At 39.6% G+C, this 27,220-nt stretch overlaps 1 protein-coding gene across 2 annotated transcripts in view; it reads right to left on the bottom strand.

Annotated features, from left to right (window-relative positions):
* The window catches only part of HMCN2 (hemicentin 2), a 2,554,053-nt gene that overhangs the window by 740,241 nt on the left and 1,786,592 nt on the right, over nt 1-27,220 (bottom strand). For both annotated transcript variants that reach the window (XM_044058392.1, XM_044058391.1), the window contains exon 58: nt 4,646-4,807. In XM_044058392.1, the coding sequence (XP_043914327.1) occupies nt 4,646-4,807 (162 nt within the window). The remainder of the gene's footprint in view (nt 1-4,645; nt 4,808-27,220) is intronic.

The raw sequence follows: 27,220 nt of genomic DNA, 5'->3' as shown, positions 1-27,220 counted from the left end.
AATATCTATTTCCCTTTTACATACATCCATTTTTTTAACATTGTTCTCTATCATAGCTTTCAAGATTGCAAGCCCACATTCATTGAGTATGTTTGAAATAATTTTAAAAAATTCCATATCATTAGCTGTATTATTAGGAAATTTATTCAGTCTCAGGCCCTTAGGCACTATTTTTTGTTCAATACATTTAGTTAAATAAAAATTGTCCAAACTTAGGTTTTTGTACCTGTTGAGTTGAACCTGAAATAGTTTGCATTTGTCCTTAAATCCAGTATTGGTTGGTAACCTCCTTTCGGCTTTGGCATTGTTCACCGAAAATGATTTTTCCAGCCATAATTCAAAGTCAATGTTCCGATAAGTGTCCAACCCCCTGTTGCTGGATAAATGGTGTTCTTGATGTGTACTACGACTTGGTCTAGTTAATCCAACAGTACATCCACTGCCCGTAGAACCTCGCTGTCGCTCGCCTCACTTAGGTTCCGATGGTCGGAACTTCCGCCTTCCTTCTGTTTAGTTAACGTCACTTCCTTGTCAGCGTTGCCAGGACTTCACTGAGCACAGGGAATTGTAGCATTCAAATCTAATCCCAGCGATAGATTAGATACATTAGAAACATTGTTCTGGTTTTGTGAATGATTCTGGATGAGCTTGATCAGTTCGCTTAAAAGGGATTGCTCATTCATCCTTGGGGACTCCTCGAAACCAAACAGCTAAAACTGGTAACCAAACACAATCACTGGGTCCACACACCCAGTATAAACTAATGGCAACAGACAAAAAATCTTGCTGTAGGTAACAATAAAGGCTGTCCTCCACCTATACGTATGAAAGATATATACATGTATTTAATTTATATTTATTGGTTACAATACAATTTTAGGAAAGGAAAAAAGGACTTTATGGTTACCCGTGACAACCTTTCAGTCAAAGAAAGAGAGAGTTTAAACAAAGTTATATTTAATAAAGACATTAGGATCATGAAGCCTGACAAGGGGGGAGGAGTTGTAATATACCATACTAATGAATACAATTCTTGCATTTACAACCTTTTTCATGGGTCAGGAAACTATGAAATTGTTTCTATTAATCAAATTAACATAGGACACAAGATAATTGACCTGAGTATTGAGGAATATCTTATTGACAACAGGACTTCCAATGACACATACACATATTTGAAAATAGATCACCCTGTCTTAGCTAAAATGGTTGGTATTCCAAAGGTTCATAAGTCGTTAGAGAGTCCACCATTCAGACCTATCATGTCAGGCTTTAAATCTAAAACATTTCACATTGGAAAGCTGATAGATAGATAGTTGAAACACATTTACAATGTTATTCCGCACATCATGAAGGATTCATGGAATTTTTTAAGTAGTTTAACTAAGGACAAATGGAATCCTAATTTAATTTTTCTTACCATCGATTTGGTAGATTTATTTTCTAGCATTCCCAAAGACACAGGTCTGGAATTCTTTGCCAATAGCCTTAGGAAACATTCAGGGTACAGTTGGGACAGGATTTGTTTAATTTGTGACATGATGTCACTGGTATTGGATCACAACTATATAGCATTTCAAGGCGAGTATTTTAGGCAAACTAAGGGAGTTGCTATGGGCAGCTTGCACCCCTATCTTTGCGAACTTAGTAATGTTGGAATGGGAGTCTGAATTTTTGTTTAAAAGTGAGTACTATTCTGACATTGCATTTTACGCAAGGTAGTTGGATGATATTTTCATTTTATGGAAGGCATCTTCAGATAGGTTACAGGAATTTATGAATTTCATAAACGGTACCACCGAATTTTTGAAATTTACACATAGCTTTTGTCATAAAGAAATATCATATTTAGACATCCTGGTTGGTCACAATGATAATGGGTTTACTTCCAAAGTTTACAGGAAACCAACGTTTTCTAATGATTACATCCACTTTACCAGTAACCATCCTCCATATGTTTTTAAAAATGTGGTAAAAGGACAATGTATTAGAGTTGCAAGGATGTCATCCACACAGGAATATATGGAGGCCGAAATACAGAAAGTGTATAACTTGTTTCTTAACCGTGGTTATCCTGAGAATATGTTAAATGACATCACTCAATATGTGTCCAAACAATGGGGGCAGAAATACAAGCCATTGTTAGGCAGCTGTGATTCCAATAATACAGGTGGACAGATAATGGACAAGCAAAATAGTTATGGAAAAGAAACTTTTGGAAGGGTATGTGTGTTAACTTATACTCCGTATGTCGGTGCTCTTAAGGAGATCTTACAGAGATACTGGGATGTCATTATTTCACACAATTTGGGGTCACAGGTTGGCAATTCACCTAAATGTGTATACAAGACAGCTCCTAATTTGAAGAGACTATTGGAAAAGGCTGGTTCACACAATGAACGATTGGAAAGATACAAGGGTACTTCCAAATGTGGTAGTTGTCATCAGTGTAGGTATATTAATGAAGTTAGGAATATCTTTTTAGATGACATCAACCACACTACTATCAAGTGTAGATCAGGTAGCTGTAATTCGAAACAGGTGGTCTACGTGGCAACTTGTATAAGTTGCACCGCCTACTACATTGGCAAAACAGAACTACAACTTAAAAAACGAATATATGAACATCAATACAGAATACAGAAATGTGATACTAAAAATGCCTTATACAGACATATTTCAGAGAAAGGCAACAAGCATGGATTTCTGTTTGCCATTATAGACCAAGTTACGAGTACACCCCATGGAGGCAATTGGAAAATGTTTTTAGCATATTTGTAAAGTAGATGGCAGATATACACTGACGCCACTAGATTTCCAGGCCTTAATGATTTTATTAGTATCAAACCTTTTTTAGCTCTTTCCCCATAGAGGATTATGATGATTACTACTACTATCTTTATGATTATGATTATTACCATTTTCGTAATATATCTATGCATACATTTACTTTGTTGACATAGCATTGCTGTTACATTTTACAACAATTTTTTAGGTTATTATTGAAGTATGACAGTTTGCAATTTTTTGGAACGTTTTAGAATTTTTAGATCCATTAGATAAGCATTTTTTATAAAGCATTCTTTACATTTTTACAAATATATACATGTATTTTTTATATTTACATGGTTGCTTATATATTTGCACATATGTATTCTGTTATATCTAGTAGTTGTTATTATGTATATATGTGTGTGTTTTTTAGTTATATACATGAAGTAATTTAATTTAGGTTCTCAGCACGTCATGTGTATTTACATATTAGGTAGTGTAACTTTAAAGTTTTTGGCGTTTTTTTTGAATTAAGAGCTTTGACGACTATTTAGTCTCAGCTGTTCTTCACAGTATTGTTCTGATGAAGACTGGGTTATCCAGTTGAAAGCGCTTAACCAGTGACTTTGTAACTTCGTGTGTGAATAAACTTTTTCATCCTTTTGTACGAGCGGTTTCTTATCTACGAGTCTGCACATCCACATTGGTTCCTTAGTTGACATTTTTAGGTATACAAGATTTTAAGGTTGTATGATAGCTGTAGATAAGCGAATATATAACAGAGTGCATATAGTTAAGGGTCACTTAGAACTAGAATTAATTGTATCCAAGTGACCAACCATTAATCAATTAACAATAGGTTAATTATGAGAGTATTTAAACAGAATTAAAGTGTTTAACTGAAGATTCTGATGAAGTCTCACGATAGGAGACAAAAGCGCGCTCAATCTGTTTTAAATCGAGTCAGTGTGTTCAAATAAAGAAGTTTGCAAGTTTTTGGAAATATTCATTGGTCAGTTCATCTTCTTTCATACGTATAGGTGGAGGACAGCCTTTATTGTTACCTACAGCAAGATTTTTTGCCTGATGCCATTTTTTTTTTGAAATGTTTGTTGGTAGGATGGTACCCTTTTTGCCTTATTTTTCTGTAAAATAATTACTTACATGGAAAAATATGATGCTAAAAATCTATGTCTTTACTTTTAATCCTCATGCCCTTCCTGCTCTGTGGACAAAGCATTTCCATCCCAAGTAAAATAACTACTACTACTAAAGACTCCATTTAATAAAAAATAAATATAAAACAAAGACAAAATAAAGAATATAAAATGGAACCACATCAACAGAACACCTGAAATGCTTTTACCACGCTTTCTAATAAAAGAGCAGTTAGGTGTTCTGTGTGATTTCTCTTGTATTCTGTTTACAACACATCCTCATCACTATTCGGACTGTGTCCTCACCTCCCCTGAACACACCCATTTCTCCTTTTTGCACTGCAAATGCTATGTTTTCAAGTGAAAAGAGAAAGGCATGTCTTTACTATTCAAAACTTTCCTGTCATCAGGGATAACTCTTATACCACAAACATTAAGCTCCCAGAATTGCGGCATTACATTGGTAGGCATGTTGATGCATCTGGCAAGCACGCTAAATACAGTATTTTTCTTTTAAACTGCTGATATACACGTACACCTATTAATGAAAATATAAATGTGAAATGCTGATTCTTTTAGTACAGCCAATCTGCACATTTTAAAAACAGGTTAGACCTTTGAATCTGATCTTCAACTTAAACAATCCCACATTAATGAAATAGCACCATGGCCAGGACACAACTCCCTGAGCAGTTCCACTGCACATTTTCACTTACCGTTTAAGAAATGGGAATCCACGCTGGGCTGGAAAGGCCTTCCGCCCTTGAACCATGTAATTTCTGGGGGTGGGTAAGAATAGGCATCACATGTCAGCGAAACCACATTCTTCACTATCACACTTGCCTGTTCAGATTTTTCTCCAATAATCCTGGGTGGAACTGGTTAAAAAAAAATCAATTAAAAAATTCTGATTAAAAGTCTACAGATAACATCATTTATTGAATTTATTTTAGATCAGCATGCTTTCCCCATACAACTGTTATGATTCATCTCAGAAGCATGCTACTAAGGTTGATCAATTCATATAATACTTAAGATTTAATAACAAATGAACACACAGAAAGGTATACCACAAGGTACTTAACAATATGCATTTATGGATCTTATTTGCCTAAACCTGGAAGCAGTAACATTAAATAACAAAATTCTATTTAATTTATGCCATCATATTACTTTGTATGAAACTGTCATGGAAAGCAATCACATTCAGTATGGCAACAGGCAAGTTACTGCCTTAAGATTGCTTCTGCTTTGAAAATTTCCAGATGAAATACAATATTTTTCGTGTTGCTGCTGCTTGATTGCATTTACAACACCAAGAGCTGCATCATTAATTTGCTTTCAGGAATTAAGACTTATGACAGTTTATTCTGAGTGCAAAAGAAGAAGCTTTGCCAGCAGCTTAAAGATATATTCCAGAAGAGAGAGAGAGAGACTATAGAAGATATGTTAGGTTACGACAAAGCGTGACAATGAAGACTACATGTAGCATCATAGAATCCAGTGCAGTATATTCACAGATGCATTTATATAAGGCTAATGGAACACAAGGAGGACATGTATCTGTGTACCCCTTAATGTTACCTGCAGTTTAGTTGATTCTATGTAGGAACAGAAAACGTATGTGAAAGATAAATGTTCTTTTCATGAGCATTTTAGAAGTGCTAGGAAAGCTACATCAAGTAGAAATTCAGGCATGGCATAGAAACATGAAGTGCTGTCTGAGTGATACAATTACAAGGGAATATCTTTAAGTTAAAAGCATTCTTTTAGTACACTACAACATAAACCTTTCACTAGAAATACAGTACAATATACATGTTTGTGTTTTTTTTTCTCACCACCTTCTTTGGTGAAATACATAAAATTTATATAACCTTAGCTTATCTTTGAATATTAACTAGAAAAGCTTACCCAGACTTTGCCACAACTTGCTTTTAGGGAATGGTTAGTTTGTTTTTGCTTTCTTGTATTTTGTGTTGCTTTATTGTTTTCTTCTATTTTGTATGTTGTGATTCATTTTCTTTACACTGTGTTTTACTTGTATTCTGCTTTTAATTGCATATTTAAACTAGGAAAGAGACCACAGCTGTGTCTCTTGTGAATCACACAGAAATTGATTTTTCCCCACCCTCTCACTTTGGTGCTGCTGTATTTTTAAACTCAACTGTCTTTCTAGTTGCCTTCCCCTTTCTGTTAATTTGACCATATATCACTTCCCTCTCCTCTTTCATTGGCTATTGTGAGGAAGCAAAAGATTACCATTTTGTGAAATCATGCCCCTTCAACTATTTAAATTTATTGGCCATCCCACTGTATTCCATAGAATCAGAATATAAAGTGAACACCCCTTCCAATCCATCTTGCTCTTTTAAAATTAGTGTCTCTTCACTTAGATAGCTAAAGCTCAAGTTACCCCCTTCTCTTTCATATCAGCCTGCTTACTTACACACTGCACCTCTTAAGATACTGACCCATTTTCCATCTTTCCTTTAAAATCTGCAATATCTACTCCAAGACCACCAATTACAGGTCAAAGAGAAGAATGCACTTGAGTTTCTCCACTTTCAAATCATCATATGCAAAATCTAATACCATGTCCTTGTAAGCTATATGTCCCGCTATGACTCAGGAAACCAATACCATGTATTTAAACTTATTGGTAACACTCACCATCAAACTCAATACCATATTTATAGGTGACTTTAATTACTCCAGTATTAACTGGGAATCATATATGACACCAAATATACAAGCACAGAGATTCCTGGACCAGGTTGTCAACACACCAACAAGGCGTACAACCATACTGGATCTGGTCATCAATAATATGGGAGAGTGCTGCACAACCCCTAGTGTAATGTCTTCTCTGTTAAGGTCAGTACTCAAAATGATCTTCTTTGAAGTAAAAATAAAACCTAGAACCCCAGCTAACCCTGGAATATTTAGGAACTACTCTAAGGCTAACTTCCAACTATTAAGTGATAACCTGGCACATTTCAAGTTCCTATAAACCCTAACAACACTGCTGTCTACGCAGAACTGTTCAGTGAAACCCCATCAATGCATGCTAAAAGATGCATAGATGCAGGTGTACCCACAGGAAAAAGTACACAACTAACTGAAAAATGCACTACCCTTGTGGAATCACAATATTAATAGGATGTATTAACAGAAGGAAAATAAATCATTGCAAAAAATAGGAGATACAGCACACAGCAGGATAAAATCACTCTCATCACACTATACAAACAACACAGAGCACAAATAAAGTCTAGCAAAGCCAAATTTAGGTAAATTTGGCCTCCCAGCCCAATGATAATCAACAAGGCATTCTGTAGCTATGTCTGCAACCTCAAAGGCAATACACAACTGTGTGCAGAGTGCATTGTAAATGGAGCCACCTATACTGATCCAGAAGATATAGCATACCTACTGGCCAACAGATTCAGCTCAAACTTTGCCCTTCTCTACTCATCAACCTGCCCTCAGGAAATATCATCAAATATAATTCCCCCTGCTGTCACTAGAGAACAGGTCCTTAATGTTCCTCTAAGGACAGGAACACTGCATAAATGGTCCTAGACAATATCCCAGGATGCCTTTTAAATAGCATGAAAAAGGATGTATCAAGTCCTCTGGAATTGCTATTTAACTGTAGCCTCCAAATAGGCTTTGTGTCTCATAAATGGAGAACAGCAACATTCATCCCTCTGCACAAAGGTGGGCCATCTACAGAGCCTGGAAATTACAGACTCATAAGTCATACTAGTTTCACATACAAAAGCATGGAGAGAACTACCATGGAAATTATCAATAATGACATACTGGAGCCAAATGAATTTGGTTTCATCAAGGGCGGTTCATACTTACTCAACCTGGTGGACTTATTTGAGAAAGCCATCAAAGCAATGGAGGAGGGCAAAAGGGTTCACACTCCCTACATTGACCTGGCCAAGGCATTTGACACAATCCCCCACTTAGGTACTGTTGACAACTTAAGAGGTTAGGTATCAACCTTTATGTTACCTGGTGGATAGCCAGCTGGCTCACAGACAGGACCCAGGAAGTTAGAATTGGGAAGTCCACCTCTACAAAGAGGCCAATAACAAGTGGAGTCCCTCAGGGATTGGTCCTGGGACTGCTCCTTTTTGGCATTTACTTCTCTGAAGTTAAGACCAATGTTAATGGTCTCTGCCTGACTACACTTGCAGATGACTGCAAATTAGGAACTGTCATTGAATCATTCACTGATGCAAATGTTCTCCAGGAAGGCCTAACACAGACAGACAAACAACTGATGTCAGAGCCATGGACTATAACTAAATGCAAAGAAATGCATAATAAAATAATTCAGGAAGTCATCCACCCCTGGAATCTATCACATTGACAATACACCCTTAACAGCTTACCAGGTAGTCAGGGACTTGGGGGCAAACACAGTAATTTAACCTTTGACCATCATGTGTCTACAGCAGTGAGGAAATCATTCTACATTGTGCAACTTATAAACAAAGGTATGGCATCTAAGTCCAAGGAAGTCACTGTTGCACTATATTCTGCATTCATCACACCTATCTGAGTACAATGCTTCATTTATGTACCTAACCAGACATATCCAACAGTTGGACTGTGGATATAGGCTCCTCACTAAAAAAAAATACAGGGCATAAGTAACATGTCCTATGCAGACTGTCTCAAGGCCCTATCTCTGTATTCTGTCTTAAAGGGAGATGTATGCCTGGCATACAAGGCATTGTCAGGCTCCACACTGATGGACCTCCCGCATATCTGCAAAATAGACAGCACTAGAATTACCTGTTTCAAAGACTTAAACCTTGTCTGTGATATAAATAGGACCTGCTGGAGAGACAGGTATGTATCCTAGAGACTACCCCATCTCTGAAACAGGCCCCCCATCCATGTGAAGCAGAGTTCCTCCCTAACCTAAGTCAAGTGTAACTTGGACAAATGGATGGGGAACAGGAAATTCATCCCTGGTTTGGCACATAATTCTCTAATGGACACAGGCAGCCTGCAAATGGTTAACTTCCCAGGCCTCTACTTGTAAATGTTCCCCTCTCAAGCCCCTACTTACACTTATCAAGGGTATCAGAACTTGTCAGAGATTTGGGATGCATGTATAAGTTTAAAAACCTCTTTGTGATCATTATCCTAGTACACACTTATGAAGCTATAAACCTCTGAATAATAATGCTAGCCTCTGAAACCTTTTCTGGCACTTTACCTTTTTTAGCTATTTGCAAAGAGGAAGTCTTGCTGTTATCAGCTTTGGCAAGCATGAGACATTTACTAAATGATTTCATCCTATAGTGCACAGAAAGATTTACTATTCGCGGTTACTGTTGTACAGTGATTACAATGATAAAATGTAAATGTGCATGGTGAAATTGTGAAAATGGTATTGGCATTGCAATTGTTAAATAGTTTCTTTATTATTTATGACATTTGCAGCATAGTCATTTCGTGTAAACATGTATAAGAAGAAAAAATAAATGCAAATAAAAGCATGGAATATACTGATAATAGCACAACTATCAGGTGAAATAGCAGATTAACTTCTGAGTAAATGATCTGATCTAAAATGATACATTCCACAAAGCCCATTGTTTTTACTGCTGCTCAGAAATTCGGATTCTAGAATGTTTCTGGCTTTTCCCCAAAAATGATACAAACTTTATCTCCAACACTTCTTCTTTGAAGATGGTGCATTTTTGTGGCACATGCATGGTGTAGTGAACCAGAATCCATAAAACAGAAGCAACTGATTTTTTCCCCAAAATTGCTCAACATTCTTTCACTAAGTGTACCTGACAAGGTTCTGCACTTACAGGATCTCTAGGTACATCTCTTTTCATTACGTTTCTCTGTTACAGTTTCCTAGTTCTCCAGATGGTGTATGGAAACAGGAGCAAAGAACAGATTCTTGTGATAAAGCTATAGGTGGCTTTGCTACCCCTTCAGTTTACTTCATGGTCTTTACAGCTGCACATAGGATATGAACATAGGACAAGAGCACAGCATCCATGGGACCTGACAACATCCCAGGCTGCGTTCTACATGAACTACAGAACGAACTGGCACCCCACCTAAGTACCATGTTCAATCATAGCCTCACCTCAGGCTTTGTGCCCAGTGAATGGCGCACAGCAAGGGTTATCCCACTCCACAAAGGGGGGGGGCACCTCAGACCCCGGGATCTACCACCCCATTAGCCTGACGAGCCTGGTCTGCAAGGCTATGGAGCGTATCATCATGGAACTTATAAACAATGACAATGGTAATCTCTAAACTCTGGACCCTACACAGTTTGGGTTTGTAAAAGGCAGATCATGTCTCCTAAACCTGATAGACTTCTTTGAAGCAGTCACCAAAGCCGTAGATGAGGGTAAGGTGGTACACACAGCCTATCTAGATCTCGCCAAGGCTTTCGACATCATCACTCACTCTGGAATTATAGACAAACTCACTAAACTAGGTATAAATCCCTATGTCACAAGATGGGTTGCCAACTGGCTCACTGACAGAACCCACACTGTGAAAGTAGCAGCTCTAAATCCAACTTCAGACCAGTGACAAGTGGAGTATCACAGGGTTCAGTCCCGGGTCCTCTCCTGGTTGGTATCTACTTCTCTGAAGTACAGGCTAACACAGAAGATCTTTGCCTAACAAAGTTTGCAGATGACTGCAAACTAGGAGCCATAATTAAAACTCCTAATGATGTGGACATCCTACAAAAGGGCCTCACTGAGACAGATGCCTGGTGTCAAAGCCATGGCCTCAAGCTCAATGCCAAAAAGTGCATTGTCATCCCTTTTGGTAAAAACTCTGTACCCATGAACTACCACATAGGTGATAGTCTACTTAAAACCGAAAGTGTGATAAGAGACCTTGGGACACACGTGGATAGTAGTCTCTCCTTTGATAATCACATCACTAGAGTAGTCAGGAAATCCTTCTACATGGCACACCTCATCTCAAAAGGTTTCTCATCCAGGAAAAAAGAGGTAATTGTTCCCCTCTACTCATCACTCATTAGACCCATTATAGAGTGCAACGCCCCTTTTGGTATGTACCTCACAAGACATCTACAACAACTGGAAAGGCCACAGAAATATCTCACAAAGAGGATTACCAGCCTCAAAAAGATGCCCTATGCAGACCGTCTCAAAAAACTCCAGCTTTACTCTGTCGCATTTCGCCTACTCAGAGGCGATCTCTCCTAACATACAAAGCTATGTCAAACCCAGAGCTGTTGGACATGCTCCACTTAAAGAAATCCCATTCCCTCTGAGCTACATACTCTAGGGACCTAAACCTTGTCACCACAATAAACAGAACATGCTGAAGGGATATATTCCTGTCTCAGAGAATTCCCATACTCTGGAACAAACTACCTATCTATATCAAACACTCAAGAAAAATCTTGATGATTGGATGGGAGATAGGAAATTCACCCCACGCATCACTTCTGTGGTTCTGCTTGAAAGGGGCACAGGAAAATAATTTTCTTGGGTGGCAAAAGCCAGGGTACCGTTTTGCTAGGCTTATATAGGCCCTAGGGCCAATAGCCTAGTACCTACCTATGAACCTATGATGTATGAGGGATGACCTCAAACTGTACCACTAACAATTTTTGTGACTTACTCAGCCTGAAGGGCAAGGAACACTGCTGCTTTGTCTGTCAAATAAGTTTCAAAGTGTACTGTGGGGAGGAGATAAGTAGTGGCAAGTGTAGCTTTAGTTGTGTTGGTGAGAAAGTTTTTGGTTCTATAAAGCATTCCTAGTTTTTGTTGTGCTTTTCTTAAGCAATTTTGTATATGCAGGTTAAATTTAAGATTATCATCCACTATCAACTACAATAATTTGTTATGAGATATGACTTCAATGGTTGTATCATCAATAGAGAGGACTTAAATTTTGTTTTTACATTTGAGAGTAATTTGGGGAAAAAGCAGTATTTTTTTTAGGATTGAGCATGAGCTGTGAGATACAAACCATGTTTCAATTGCTTAAGTAATTTTTTTGAGGTGTGCCCCATTGTCAGATGTGCAAATGAATGTGGAGTCATCTCCATACTGTATTAAGGAGGCCTAATTCATGCATGTGTGGAGCGTGCTGTTGAAAATGTTAAAGAGGAGGGGACCAGGCATGGAGCCTTGTCATACACCAGTGGTGACTGGGACATATAGAGAGAGGGAGAGAGAGAGAAAGGAGTGCCATTTTACTGAATGATACCTATTGGACTGGTAGCTTTTGAACCACAGAGGTGTGGGCTGAGAGGACATTTGAAGTACAAGTTTGCTGTGACCAACTGTGTCAAAGGCTTTCGACAGTCTAGAAATAAGGAGGAAATTAGTTTGCTGTTATTTCTAACTTTATTGACAGTATCCATTTAGATTAGAAGTGCAGTGTTAGTATTTTGGGAAGGATGGAAGCCATGTTGTGTGGGGGACAGGGTTTTTTCTTGCAGGAGACAGTTTAGCAATTGTTTTTGAACACATTTTTCAAGTATTTTTTTTGGGGGGGGGGGTAAGATTGCTATAGGTTTAAATTTAGTAATGTCTGTTAACTTTCCTCCTTTGTGCAGAGGGACAATGTGTAATGTTTTCCAGAGAGAAGGAACGTAGAGTTCCTGGACTGACGTATTAATAAGAATTGAGATAAGGAAGGCAATGCTATCAGCTGGTGTTTTATGGTACTCATTTTTCTTTATTTAACATTTGTTTTACTGCGAAAGTCTGACTTGGAACAAAGCCAATTTTCAGCAGAGGCCCAGGGAGAAATGCTCCAGACTTGTGTCTTTGTAATGTGGGAGGAAACCAGAGTACCCCAAAAAAACCCACACGAATGCAGGGAGGTCATGCAGATTCTATACAGAAGGCACTCCAGCCAAGAATCGAAACAGAGGACCTCTTGCATTGAGGTGACACCACCACCACTGCACCGTTTTAAAAGCTTTCTACCCTTTCCATAGCAGAGGATGGTTTTGCCACTCTGCTATTCTAACTTGAAAGGCCATCAGTTGAAGTACAGTATGGTTTCAGTTTATTTAAGAGTAGTTTTATATAAGATGTGGACACAGAGTTGAAGGTGAAAGTGGATGTGGTGATACATGGCTACTGGGCAAGTTTAGAATTAATTGCAGGAGAATCTTTGGTTAGAGATCCTACACAATCTATAAAATAAGAATTGAATTGTATTGTGGTTTTGAGTGATGAGTTATTTGGAGAGGGATTAGGATTGAATTTATGGCCGGGATGCAAGATTTCTTTAATGGCTGCTCAGAATTTTTCAGGGTTGTGTTTACTATTATTCTGAAAGTTATTATAGTGTAGTTTTTTATCTTCATTAATTTGCCTTTTAGTATGATTATGAAGCATTCTGAAGTTTGAAAGATACTGTGCTGTTTTTTTATTTTTGCAATACTTTCCATGCTTTTTCTTTATCCTGCATTATCATTCTATTCCTTTTGGCTAGTCAAATTCCATTATTTGCTTTTTGTCTCTTCCTTCTTGGAGGTGCAAGGCTATCAGGAAAGTTGTATTAAATTAATTTACAGCATCCTCTAAGTGGAAGAGTTTTAGCAACTTCCACTTAGCAGAGGATAGGTTAGTAATGAACATTTCTGGGTTAAACTTGGAAAAGTTGTGTGTAGGATGTATGAGATGTCTGGTTTTCATTTCACCAAGTCTTTTGGGTTTCTAATACAGTGAGGGCAATGGACTCCATTCCTAAATCAAAGTATGAGTAAAATTCATGAAATTAGTATTGTTACAATCTTTAATGTTAGCCTAAAGTGCTCTTCACAGCACCTGCAATGAGCCCAGAACGGAGTCTTTCTATAATTCACACAGAGGTACATGTATTGGAAGCATATACAAATAGGACTGTAAATTATTTTTATGAGACCCATTGCACCTGCTACTACCCTCATTTCTGACTGCAAATCCTGGTATTTATAATCAGTGCTACTTTTGACTACTTTTCATGGGCTACTGAATCTGGTTTTCTTGCATCTGTTTTTTGAACTGTTGGTAATGGGTGACCTCATGTGAAATAAACTTCATTATTGTCAGTAATGCTTTTTGGTTCATGTTTCCAATGCTTCTCAGCTACTTCACTATTGTAATGTTTGCATAATCCCAAATGCAACAGTCTTGCCTCATTATTATGCCTTTCAGTATACAGACCCTCTATCATTATTGTATCACACCCAACAAGTTGTGCAACTGTTTCCAATTCTGTTTTACAAAATCTGCACTTGTCTGTTTCTCTGACATATTTAATTGACTTTGTACTCAGTACTCAGCATGGTTTCCGACCAAACCATAGCACCACCACTGCCTTACTCTCCTTTACTAACACTATCCTTCAGCATAAAAACAATGGCTATCTCTCCTCTGCTACTTTCCTAGACCTATCTAAAGCATTTGACATGGTCCCACACAAACAACTTATCTCTGTCCTCAGTAACCTATCCTTCTCACAATCAGTCACCAACTGGTTTCAGAGTTACCTGTCTGACCGCCAACAATCCGTTGTATGGCAGAATGACGTATCTCACCAACTACCTGTCTCCATAGGGGTTCCCAAAGGATCCATCCTTGGACCCTAACTCTTCTCTGTTTACACCAATAATCTAGCCTCTGCCACCAAACATGGCACACTCATCCAATACGCAGATGACTTGACCATCATCTGCTCATCCCAGTCCCTACCCAAACTGCAAAAAGTCACACAGGAAGCCTTTTCCTCTGTTGAAACATGGTTATCCGATGCCCAATTAATACTCAACCCAAACAAAACTAAACTACTCATCTTCCAACCCACCAAACATACTCAAAACAACTCTCACTTTAACATCACAGCAAAAGACAACACCACTATATACCCAACTGAACACACCAAATTGCTAGGAGTGGAAATAGACAATAAACTAAAATTTGACATTCACATATCCATGACCATAACAAAAGTCCACAAAAAACTAGGAGCATTATACAGAAATAAACAATTTCTCACCAAAGCAGCAAAGATTTCAATAGCAAATTCCCACCTTATCTCCACCCTACTTTATGCCTCTCCAGTATATACCAACCTAAGGCAATGTGATCTAAACAAGCTAGAGACCTGCTACAACAAAATCACCAAATTCGCCACAGGGGCATCCTACCATAGTCACCACTGTCTCTCACTTGCTGAACTGGGCTGGCTTGAACTCCCTCACCTCCTTCAGTGGTATCAACTCTCACTCGCCCACAAACTAGTAAACCATCCACTAAATGTCCCATCCCTCCAGAATCTACTCCAACCCTATCGCACCACCAGACCACTAAGATCCAGCAACAAAAATCACTTGCAGATCATTAAAGCCAATAACTCTGCTGGTGAAACACTATTCTCTTGCGTCATAGCCAAATTATGGAACTCACTCCCACCCACAATTACCTCTGTACCATCATGCACCAACTTCAAAACTTTATTAAAAGCGCACCTAAAAACATGCTGGCTATGCCCTTGCAACTCCCACTCTAATATCATCCACCCCATCCAACTACTACCGTTCTTTCCACTCCACTAACTACCTTGATTATAGCAAGCTCAGATGCTCATAAGCCTAGTACTTATTATACAGCAGGAACTTCTCATTGTTACATTTGTTAATGCCTGTTATGTACTTCACAGATAAAGATTCTAGTTGTCTACTGATGTACTATGTTCTTCATCTGTAAATATGTTGTAAGTAATTTCTATGTTAAATTGTTAATCGCAATGTAATCCAATGTAACTACTGTCTGTTTATTTTACTGTGGAGCTTTTCTCCCTGGGCCTCCGCTGAAAATGGACCCACGTCCAGTCGGACACTCCCGGTCAACAAATTTAAATAAATAAATAAATAAATTGTAAACTAGCATGTACATAGTCCAGTATTCTGGGTTGCCAATATTAACCTTTCATCTTTTGCTTTAAATTCATAGGTTCATAGTTGTGTAATAGGCTAATGGCCATGAAACCTTTACAAGCCTAGCCCATAGAAGTGCCCTGGCATCGTGCCACCTGTTAGTTCCCAGTGCCTCTATCAAGGACAGCCACTGCAGTGATCCCTGGGGTGAACTTTCTATTTCCCATCCACTCATCAAGATTTCTCTTGAAGAGGGCCAGTGAGGTGCTCTGCTTGACATGTATGGGGAGTCCATTCCAGAGCATGGGCAGCCTCTGGGATATGAACCTGTCCCTCCAGCATGTTCTGTTGATTGTGGTAATGAGGTTGAGGTCTCTGGAGCGTGTGGTGCGGAGGGATTTAGATTTCTTTAGATGTAGCATTTCTAACAGAGCTGGGTCAGACATGGCTTTTGTAAGTCAAGCAGAGATCGCCTCTAAGTAGACGATATGAGACAGAGAACAGCTGGAGGATTTTGAGTCTGTCCATGTAAGACATCTGTTTAAGGTCTAGGATCCTCTTCATAAGGTACTTTTGCGGCCTTTCCAGCTGTTGCATGTGCCTAGTGAGGTACATGCCAAATGGGGCATTATACTCAATGATTGGCCTAATGAGGGAAGAGTAGAGAGAGATGATGACCTCTTTCTTCCTGGATGCAAAACCCTTGGTAATGAGATGTGCCACATAGAAGGACTTTCTGACCACAGTGGCAATGTGGTGGTCAAAGAAAATGGTGCTGTCAACCTGTGTCCCCAGATCTCTTATAATGAATTCAGTGTTCAGTGGGCTCCCATCGATGTGGTAATTATTGGGAACTGAGTTTTTCCCAAAGGGGATGATGATGCATTTTTTGGCATTAAGCTTAAGGCCATGGTTTTGACACCAGTCATTGGTCTCAGTGAGGCATTTCTGTAGGATGTCTACATCACTTGGAGAATTAATAATGGCTCCCAGCTTACAGTCATCTGTGAACTTGGTCAGCCAGAGTTCTTCCATGTTGATCTGGATTTCTGAGAAGTAGATGCCAAACAGGAAAGAACCCAGGACCAATCCCTGTGGGAGTCCACTCGTGACTGGTCAGCAGTCTGACTTGGAGTCCTCTACTTTCACTGTGTGGGTTCTATCTGTGAGCCAGTTTGCAACCCAACTAGTGATATAGGGGTTGGTGCCTAGTTTGGTGAGTTTGTCAAGAATTCATGAGTGGGGAATGTATCAAAGGCCTTGGCCAGATTGAGGTAGGCTGTATGAACTGCCTTGCCCTCTTCTTAACCATTCTTATGTCAGCCTATCTAGATCTCGCCAAGGCTTTCAACACCATCCCCCACTCTGGAATTATAGATAAACTCACTAAACTAGGTATAAACCCCTATGTCACAAGATGGATTGCCAAATGGCTCACTGACAGAACCCACACTGTGAAAGTAGCAGTCTCTAAATCCAACTTCAGACCAGTGACAAGTGGAGTACCACAGGGTTCAGTCATAGGTCCTCTCCTGTTTGGTACCTACTTCTCTGAAGTACAGGCTAACACAGAAGGTCTTTGGCTAACAAAGTTCGCAAATGACTGCAAACTAGGAGCCATAATTAAAACCCCTAACGATGTGGATATCCTACAAAAGGGCCTCACTGAGACAGATGCCTGGTGTCAAAGCCATGGCCTCAAGCTCAATGCCAAAAAGTGAATTGTCATCCCTTTTGGTAAAAACTCTGTACCCATGAACTACCACATAGGCAGTAGTCTACTTAACACCGAAAGTGTGATAAGAGACTGTGAGACACAGGTGGACAGTAGTCTCTCCTTTGATAATCACATTGCCACAGTAGTCAGGATATCCTTCTACATGGCACACCTCAACTCAAAAGGTTTCTCATCCAGGAAAAAAGAGGTCATTGTTACCCTCTACTCATCACTCATTTGACCCATTATAGAGTATAACACCCCTTTTGGTATGTACCTCACAATACATCTACAACTGGAAAGGCCGCAGAAATACCCCCACAAAGACGATTACCGGCCTCAAACAGATGCCCTACACAGACCGTCTCAAAAAACTTACTCTTTCGCATATCGCCTACTCAGAGGTGATCTCTGTCTAACATACAAAGCTATGTCAAACCCAGAGCTGTTGGACATATGCCACTTAAAGAAATCCCAATCCCTCTGAGCTTCACGCTCTAGGGACATAAACCTTGTCATCGCAATAAACAGAACATGCTGGAGGGATAGATTCCTTTCCCAGAGACTTCCCATACTCTGGAACAAACTACCTATCTGTATCAAACAAAGCTCCTCATTAGCACTCTTCAAGAAAAATCTTGATGACTGGATGGGAGATAGGAAATTCACCCCGGGGATCACTTCTGTGGCTCTGCTTGACAGGGGCACAGGAAAATAATTTTCTTGGGTGGCAAAAGCAAGGGTACCGTTTGGCTAGGCTTATATAGGCCCTAGGGCCAATAGCCTAGTACCTACCTATGAACCTATGAAGATCCTGATTAACATGAGGTTATTCCAAGGGTTTTCTGTACTTGAAACTATATTTATGCCTTTTCCACATTTCTTGCCTTCTCATCTGATCCTTCACCTTATATTATTTGTTTTGTTTTTTGGCACTGTGACAAAAGGAAACACTGCGGGCACAGCTAGCTGGAATTTTGTAAATTACATGTCATTGGTGAATATCAAAATGATTTATATAAGATGATTGTGTTGCAAATTTATTTATTTTATTAATTTATTTTATTTTACATTTGTTAACCGGGAAATTCCAACTGGACTAGGTCTATTTTCAGCGAAGGCCCAGTGAGAAAAGCTCCACATTGGTTAACAACAGTTAATATTTTTATACAAAGTTGTAAAACAGACAAGGTTACATTATACAACAGACAGAAAGGTATTCATATTGAAATATAAAGACAGTCAAGATACTTTTCAGCAATTAGAGATGTTTCAACAGGAAAGATTAGGAGATACTTTCAGTTTGGAAGAATATTAGCATTTTAGTACTGTAGAGCATTACAGTGAGTAACTTGGTAGTTTGTTCATGGGTATAAGGGGGAAGGGAAGGAAAATTTAAATTTAAGTAATAAATACATGGACATAGCCAGGTATTCCTCAGATGGGTCAGTGGAGGGGGAAGGCTATTCCAGTTTCTGGCAATGTTATGGGAGTATAGTGCTTTTCCTGCAGTATTGTTTGCTCTAGTGATACAGAGGAGAGCTTTCTCACTAGATCAGAGAGGGTAATTTGCTGTGTAGTGAGTAAGTAGTTGAGTTAGTCATGGGGCTTTATCAGGGTATTTAAGAATGTTCCAGGCAGTGACTAGCTGGTGATAATTAAGTAATTGTGGTAGTTCTAGCCATTGTAGGTCCTTTAGAGCTAGACAGTGATGTGTTCTGAAGGTAGAGTTTTTAGCAAACTTGACAATCTTGACTCAAGTTTTTCAAGGTCTATTTTTCTGATGTGAGTGAAAATTGGTGCTGCATACATTAGTGTAGATAATAGGTGAGTCTGGGCTAGGGTGATTCTTGCTTGGTCTGAGAGGAAGTTTTTGTGCCTATGTTGTGTACCCATTTTTTGGGAACCTTTTTGATGGTTTGGGAGATGTGGATGTCAAAGTGAAGGTTATTGTCAATTTCAATGCCGAGGTGTTTGGTATGGATATAAAGGGAAATAGTAGTGCCATTTTAGAGGTGATGGCAAATGAAAAGGGAGTGGTCTTTGATTTGTTGAGAGTAAATAATAGTAATTTGGTCTTGTTGGGGTTTAGGATGAGTTGAATATCAGAGATCCATTTTTCTACTGAGTTAAAGGTTTCCTGGGTGAGTTGTTGTAGAATGGAAGGAAATGGGGCTGTGCAGATCAAAGCTGAACCATCTGCATACTGAAGTAGTGTGGCATATTGGGTTGAGCTATGTAGATTGTTGATGAAGACAGAAAAGAGAAGTGGTCCCAGTATTGAGTCTTGTGGCACTCCTATGGTGGTAGGAAGTTGAGGGGATAGTACACCTTGCCACTGGACAGAATGTTGCCCATCAGATAGGTAGCTTCTGAAACAGGCTATAGCAGATGGGGCAAAGAATAGTGAGGCTAGGGACTCTAGTAGAATGGTGAGTGAGACCATGTCAAATGCTTTGGATAGATCCAAGAAAATGGCAGATGCAAAGTTATTGTTGTTCCTGTACTGGTTAACTAGATTAGTAAAAGATAGAAGAGCAGTGGTTGTGTTGTAATGTGGGCGGAAGCCATGTTGTGTGGTGGAAAGGACTTTATGTGTGCTCAGAAATGTCATGACTTGAAAGTGTATACACTTCTCTAGTAGTTTAGATAGGGGGGATAGAATGGTGATGGGTCGCTAATTTGAGAAGTCATAAGAGTTACCGCCTTTATGAAGAGGAATAATATATGAAACTTTCCTGAGTTGTGGGATATGGGATTCCTGTATGGAGCGGCTGATGAGGATGGAAACAGGATAAGATATAGATTCAGCGGCCATTTTTAGGAAGCTAGCAGGTAAATTATCAACTGCAAGGGTAGTGGGTTTCAGTTTTAGGAGGAGTTTTTTTAATTGTAGAGGTGGGGACTGGTGATAAAGGGGGACTGTTTTCTAGTTCATTGTCTGGGGTGTATGAGGGGCTATTTTTGGATAGTTGGCTGGATAATGCTAGAATGTATTATAATTGTATGTCATGTGTATATCAAACTGGTTTGTACAAAGTGTGTTGAAAAGGCATTTTATAAAGTGTTTGTGTTCGAAATGCATCCACAGTGTGCCGTACTGGGAGAGAATAGAAATGTACACGCACTAGTGTATCTGTTTAAATGTATACGTTAACAGAGGAAACTGGAGGGCTAACTTCAGTCCAGCAAACTTTAGGAAAATAGCTGAAATTAAATTACATTATGGGCTATGCAATAAAAGATGGTATCTTTCAGTTTTCAATGCAGCCAGAGAGAGACCATCTGTGCTGAGAAGCTTTCTGTACTGTCTTTGGAGTGAACTAAAGTTACACTAGTGCATGTACATTTCTATTCTCTCCCAGTAGGGCACACTGTGGATGCATTTCAAACACAAACACTTTATAAAATGCCTTTTCAACACACGTTTGTACAAACCAGTGTTTTTTTTCTTCCTTTAATAAGCAACCTGGTAACTGTATTGCTAGTTGGAATAACTGCCTGTATTTTGTCTTACTACAACTGCTAAGAATGTTTTTTTAGCTCTGTTATCTTTACTTGTAGTAGAATAATAGGTTTCATAAACCGCTCTATATACAGTGTTTCGTTAAGACTCTGCTGCCTCTTTCTCCCTTCTTTCCCTACTCTCTCTGTTCTCACTGCTAAAGCCCTCTGTGTGTATTTATACACTCCCTACTCAGCTAATGCTCATTTGTTCTGCTCTTTTCAATACAGCTGTCCATGCTGCATTCTACCCTAGCCACTACAGTCTAGGAAACCTACCCTATAAGGACATCCAATACGGGACTCTGCTAAAGCCCTCTGAGGAGCTTTCAAAAGATAGCCCCCTCAAGACATATTTAAAGTGTATGTAACATAACTGGTACAAGTGTTAACACTTCCGTAGTGCCTGTGCTTTTCCCCGCCCTTACTAGGTAGCCTACAGCGGCCTATTTTTTTACCCCTTAATTACCCACTAAGCTGCATTTTATATATTTTTGCCACTAGGTGGCACTGCTCTACCACTATAGTATTTTATTTATTTATTTATTTTACATTTGTTGACCAGGCTAGTCTAGCTGGATATATGCCCATTTTCAGTAGAGGCCCAGGGAGAAAAGCTCCACAAGGATCAGACAAGATTAAAAATATTTAAAATTACAAAATTTTAAGATTAAAAGCCGCGGTGGTACAGCAGTTACGTTGTTGCCTCACAGCAAGAGGTTCTCCCGTTCGATTCTCAGCTAGTGTGCGGGGAGTGCCTTCTGTGTGAAGTCTGCATGTCCTCCCCATGGTCGAGTGGCCTACGAAAGACATGCTTTGAATGGGCGTGCCTTTGCTGAAGGTTGGGCGTCAGGCTGGCAACTCAGCACCATAAAAATCTACTGCCAATCATTAGCGGACCGGAGTTCCGCTGTGGCGACCCCTTACCGGGAAAAGCCGAAAAGACAAACAACAACAAAATTTTAAGATTAAAAATACAATAACAGTTACAAAATATTAAAGTTCAGTTACAGAAACATTAAAGTTCAGTTAAGATGAAATACAGTACAAAACATTAAAGGTTCAGTTACAGTTGCATTAAAGTTCAGTTAAGATAAAATACAGATAAAATACCCCTTCCTCTATTTAGGTTTTTTTTTTTTTACACTGTGGGAAAGTAACAGAAGGAAGACGGAGATTCCCAGAACAACAAAGTCATTAGTAAGGAATGGGAAAAGAGACTAGTTATAGAAGAGAAGAAAATCAGGAATGGGAGAGAGTAGTAAAGGGGAAGTTACCCCTCTAGCAGAAGCTTGTAGGATGTCTGCTAAGTCTATCTTGGGTATGGCTAAGTCCCACTTAGAGGTAGTAAACTTAGAAGTGACAATAATGTAAGGTGGAATAACTTAGGAACAATTATTGATGTTGAAAACAGGAGGAGAAAGTATTAGTCAGGGTTGGTACAGGGACAGAGCCAGTGGCTACTAAGATAACATTTAAGTTTCTTTTTGAAAAGTAAAGTAGGGAAGATACAAGTGAGGTCACCAGGCAGTAGGTTCCAGATTTTACCCACATTATTAGAGAAAAGGGAAACTTCTGCTTTATTACTGGGTTTATGTGTGGATACTAGTAGTTTATTAGCTGAGCGTAGGTTGGAAAAATTTTTGTTTGGACTGATAAGATTTGTAAGAATTGGTGTTTTCTCTGGATAATAAAGGAATTTATGGGAAATAATTAGTTGCTGAAATAAGAACTGATTGTGTAGTTCCAGCCAACTGAGTTGGTTTAAATTTAGGCAGTGGTGGGTTCCAAATGGGGAGCCGGTAGCAAATCTGGCTATACTGTTGTATTAGACTGACAGCTTGTTGAGGTTAGTTTTTGATAGATTTTTGTATATAGGAGAGGCATAGAAGAGAGTGGAGATGAGGAGGGTATGGGAAATAGTAGTTCTGGCTGTAAGAGTGAGGAAGGGCTTAATTTTGTAGAGGGAGCCTAGCTTTTGGTTTACCGATTTTATTGTGGTATTGATATGAGTATCATAGTTAAGGTTGTGGTCAATAGTAACCCCTAAGAGTTTGGTTGTTGTGTCTGGAGATATGACTGTGCCATTTTTGGATTTTATAGAGAAGTGAAATGGGGTGGACTTTTGTGTAGGAGTAAATAGCAGTAGTTTAGTCTTTTTGGGGTTGAGGAGGAGACAGCGCTGTAAAAAAACAATCTTCTACAAGCTCAAAGACACTATGGGTGAGGGCATGGAGTTCAGATGGACTTGTAGCTGAGGAGATTAAAGTGGAATCATCAGCGTATTGTATGGTCACAGCTTGGGGAATACTAATAGCTAGATCGTTGATAAAGATGGAGAATAGAAGAGGGCCTAAGATAGATTCTTGGGGTACACCAAGGGAGACAGGAAGAGGGGTGGATAGAGTGTTTTCCCAGAGCACTGTCTGTTGCCTATTATCTAAGTAGGACTTGAACCACTGTAGTGCTTGAGTGTCAAGTGAGAGGGATTTCAGAAGATTCAAAAGTATTTGATGATTAACCATGTCAAACGCTTTTGAAAGTTCAATGAAGATAGCAGAGGACAGGATATTATTGTTACGGTTTTTGTTGCTGTGGTCAGTAAATGAAAGGAGGGCAATAGTAGTGCTATGGAAGGGTCGAAAGCCATGCTGAGAGCTAGCTAATAGGCCATTTCGGGGAAGGTGGTCAAGTAGTTTGGTGGTGGATGCATTTTTCCATGATTTTAGCTAAGGGAGAGAAGTAGGGCAATTGGACAAAAGTTGGAAAGTTCTGTAGAGTTCCCACCCTTATGAAGGGGGATAATATGTGAGATTTTCCAGATGGTTGGGATGGTACCTTCTTTTATGGTTCTATTAATTAGGACTGAGATAGGGTAAGCAATAACTTTGGCTGCAATTTGAAGATACTTAGTAGGTCTGCTGAGGGGGTAGAGGGTCTGAGTTTTTGTAGTAGGGTACAGATGAGGGAAGTAGGGACAGGTTAGAGTTGGAAAGTGGGTGGAGAGATAAAGGAGGAGGGGGGCGGATTTGTGGATACAGGAGGTAGTGAGTTGGCAAGACACTAGATAGCTTCAGTAAATAAGTTGTTGAAGGAGTCAGCAATTTGACTGGGAGTGACTTGGGTTATTCCAGAGGGGGTGGGTGTCTTAGTGCTGCCTGGATGAAGGAGTCTATTGATCCCTGACCAGAATTTCTGTGGGCTTTGTTGGTTAGTTTGCTGGAGTTGAAAGAAGAAGTTTTTCTTGTCTAATAGAATAGATGTTTTAGTAGAGTTTATAAGTTGTTTAAATTTTATGTGATCAGATGGGTCCTTTGAAGAATGCCATCTAGACCAAAATTTGTTTCTCAGCAAAATCTTTTGTTTGGTTTCTTTTGTAAGCCATGGTGCAGTTTTGGTCCGATTCCTAAGGGTACAGGAAGGGGCGTGGAATTTGAGGATTACAAGGAACTTAGAAATGAAGTATGCCACTGCTTTCTCTAGTTGGAGGTGTTTCAAGGGTGACCAGTTGCATAGCCCTAGGCTCAGTTCATTTTGGAAGCGTTCAGGGTTAAAGTGTTTATTGGAGAGAGAAGCTCTGTAGGATATAGGACAGGGTGTGTATTGGTCTTATGTCAAATTAAAAAAGTTAGAGTGATCACTCATGTCATTGGGGAGGATGCCTACCATATAGATTGGGGACTGAGCATTTATAAGGATCCAATCAAGGATTGATTCTTTGTTGGTGGGTTGATGGATTCGAGTGGGTGAGGCGACAATTTGAGAAAAGCCATGAAGGTTTATGTGGTTAGAAGGGTTATCATTATTACAGGTATTCCAGTCAAAATTAAAGTCGCCTAGGACAATGGTTTCTTGCGGACAGTTAGTGGACAGCCAGCTGAGGATGTTTTCAAGGGAGTTGATGTTATTACCTGGAGGAAGATATGGGCATAAAATATAGATGGACTTACAAGTACTTAGTTGTAGCTTGGTGAAAAGAATTTCGGAACTGGTATTAGCTGAAGGACAAGTGTCTAGTAGTGTAAGTTGGAGCCCTGTTTTATATATTAAGGCCACACCCCCTCCCTTCTTGTTAGGGCGACCAGTTCTTAAGACACTGTATCCTGGAGGAGTGATTTCATAGTCCTGGGTAGATGGTTTTAGCCATGTCTCAGTTAAACATAGAATGTCAAAGTTGTGTACCTCAAGTAAGGCATGAAGGTGAGTTATTTTATTGTTAATACTACGTATATTTAAGTGACCTAATAAGAGGGAGTTAGGAGGCTTTATAGGGTCATGTATGGAAGCAGAAGAAGGACTGATTGTGTAGGTAGGGGTGTTATTGGCAGGGTCAGGGTTGGGATGAATGTCACCATCTATAAGGAGGTGAAGGTGTAATCTGCAAGTGTGAATAAGAGTAAGATTCAGTAAGTTATGTGTTCTCTTGACTTGGTAGTGTTTGGAGGAAATATGGGTGGCTCTATGATACACTGGGAGGAAATAGTTGGTTGTGCATGTTACGTTTATGTGTTTCAGGGTGGTTGATAGAGCAAGAAGGGACATTTGTTTTGAGGGCTGGTGGAAGTTAGAGCAGTGAAGATGTTCATAGGAGGTTAAGATATACAGAAGGAAAAGGAGAGGGAGAATTGAGAAAAGAAGTAAGGGTGTAAGGTATGGGGATGTAGGTGAAATAGGCATAGTGTGGGGGTAGGACAGGAAGGAGGGGTGGAGTATAAAGACCACTTCATTCATTTTTTTCTGTTCTCTCCCGAAGCAATCCCCCACTCTCTTAGCATATTTACCCCACTGGCCTGCATTGTCCTGTGCATAGTTCAATTACCTTTCTCCCCCCACACTACGCAAGCCTTGACTCACCTCTGCTGTTTTTACTTCCTCCAAGCTCCCACATTTCAGCGACAGCTGGCTGATTGGTTTCTGCCAGCCACCTTCTCTCCAGCTCTTCCCACTTCGTTCGCCCTACGGGCTCACTTCGCTCCCCTACTCTGCCCCCAATTTCCACCCTCCCCCACTAATCCTACATTTATTGCAACACCAAACCCCTCCCTATCTCAACCAACCAATAAACCTCTGTAACCCCTCCCCTCTCTTACTCCACTCTGTAATCCCTTCCCTCTTTAACTCCACCTGCCAATCACAACCACCCCAAACCCGCCCATCAAAGTCCCAATAAATTTCTATTCTACTTCTTCTATATACTTATACAATCTGCCCTACTCATTTTATACTGCTAATATACACATACACTCCTCTACCATGACATGCCTTCTATGTCAAACATTTCTCACCCCATCTATCTTCATTCTACTCTTACTCCCATTATAGCATGCTACCTCCTACTCCTATAACCAACTCCACCCCTCCTTCCTGTCCTACCCCCACACTCCCAACCCCATTCCTCATCCTACTAAGACACATTTCCACAACATATCCGCCTCCCTAGTTCAACCCAACCCGCTCCACTACTTCAGATTAAAGCCCCCCTCAATTAAATACTACAAACCTAACCTAATTCCTTACTGTCCACAAATATTAAAGACCAAATCAAAATGTTACTACCCTTCCTCAACTACCTCTGTTTAACAGGGGACATATACCCAAATCCTGGACCAAATACTTCCTCTAGTCCCAATCTCCCTGTCACAAGCAATGAAACCAACCATAAATACCTCAAATTCTTCACCATAAATGCCCAAAGTCTAAGAAATAAAGTAGCCCACATTTATACCTGGCTTAACTACAACCTACCCGACATTGTAGCCATCTCAGAAACCTGGTTAAAACCTCATATTTGTGACTCTGAAATCCTCCCTCCTGGATTCCAATCCCTCAGACACAATTGCTTAAATAGAAAAGGGGGTGGGGTAGCCTTAATCTACTCTAACCTGCTATCCATCACTCCCTACCCCAATCCTATCCCTCCATTCAACAATGCAGAACTAGTAATAGGCCTACTAAAAAACAATAACCACAAAAGCATTTGTATCATTGCCCTCTACATCTCCCCTGGTAATAACACCACCACTCTTGAAGAAATCCTCCTCTGGACCTCTACCAATATTAAGCTAGAGACCTTCATACTTGGAGATGTAAATATCGACTGGAATAAAATCAACAACCCAAATCCCACCATATCCATCAATTTAT

This window comes from Protopterus annectens, chromosome 16.part0 (genome assembly GCF_019279795.1).
Source record: "Protopterus annectens isolate FY-2018-M chromosome 16.part0, PAN1.0, whole genome shotgun sequence".
Lineage (NCBI taxonomy): Eukaryota > Metazoa > Chordata > Ceratodontiformes > Protopteridae > Protopterus > Protopterus annectens.
This window is presented reverse-complemented; position numbering and strand designations above follow the sequence as displayed.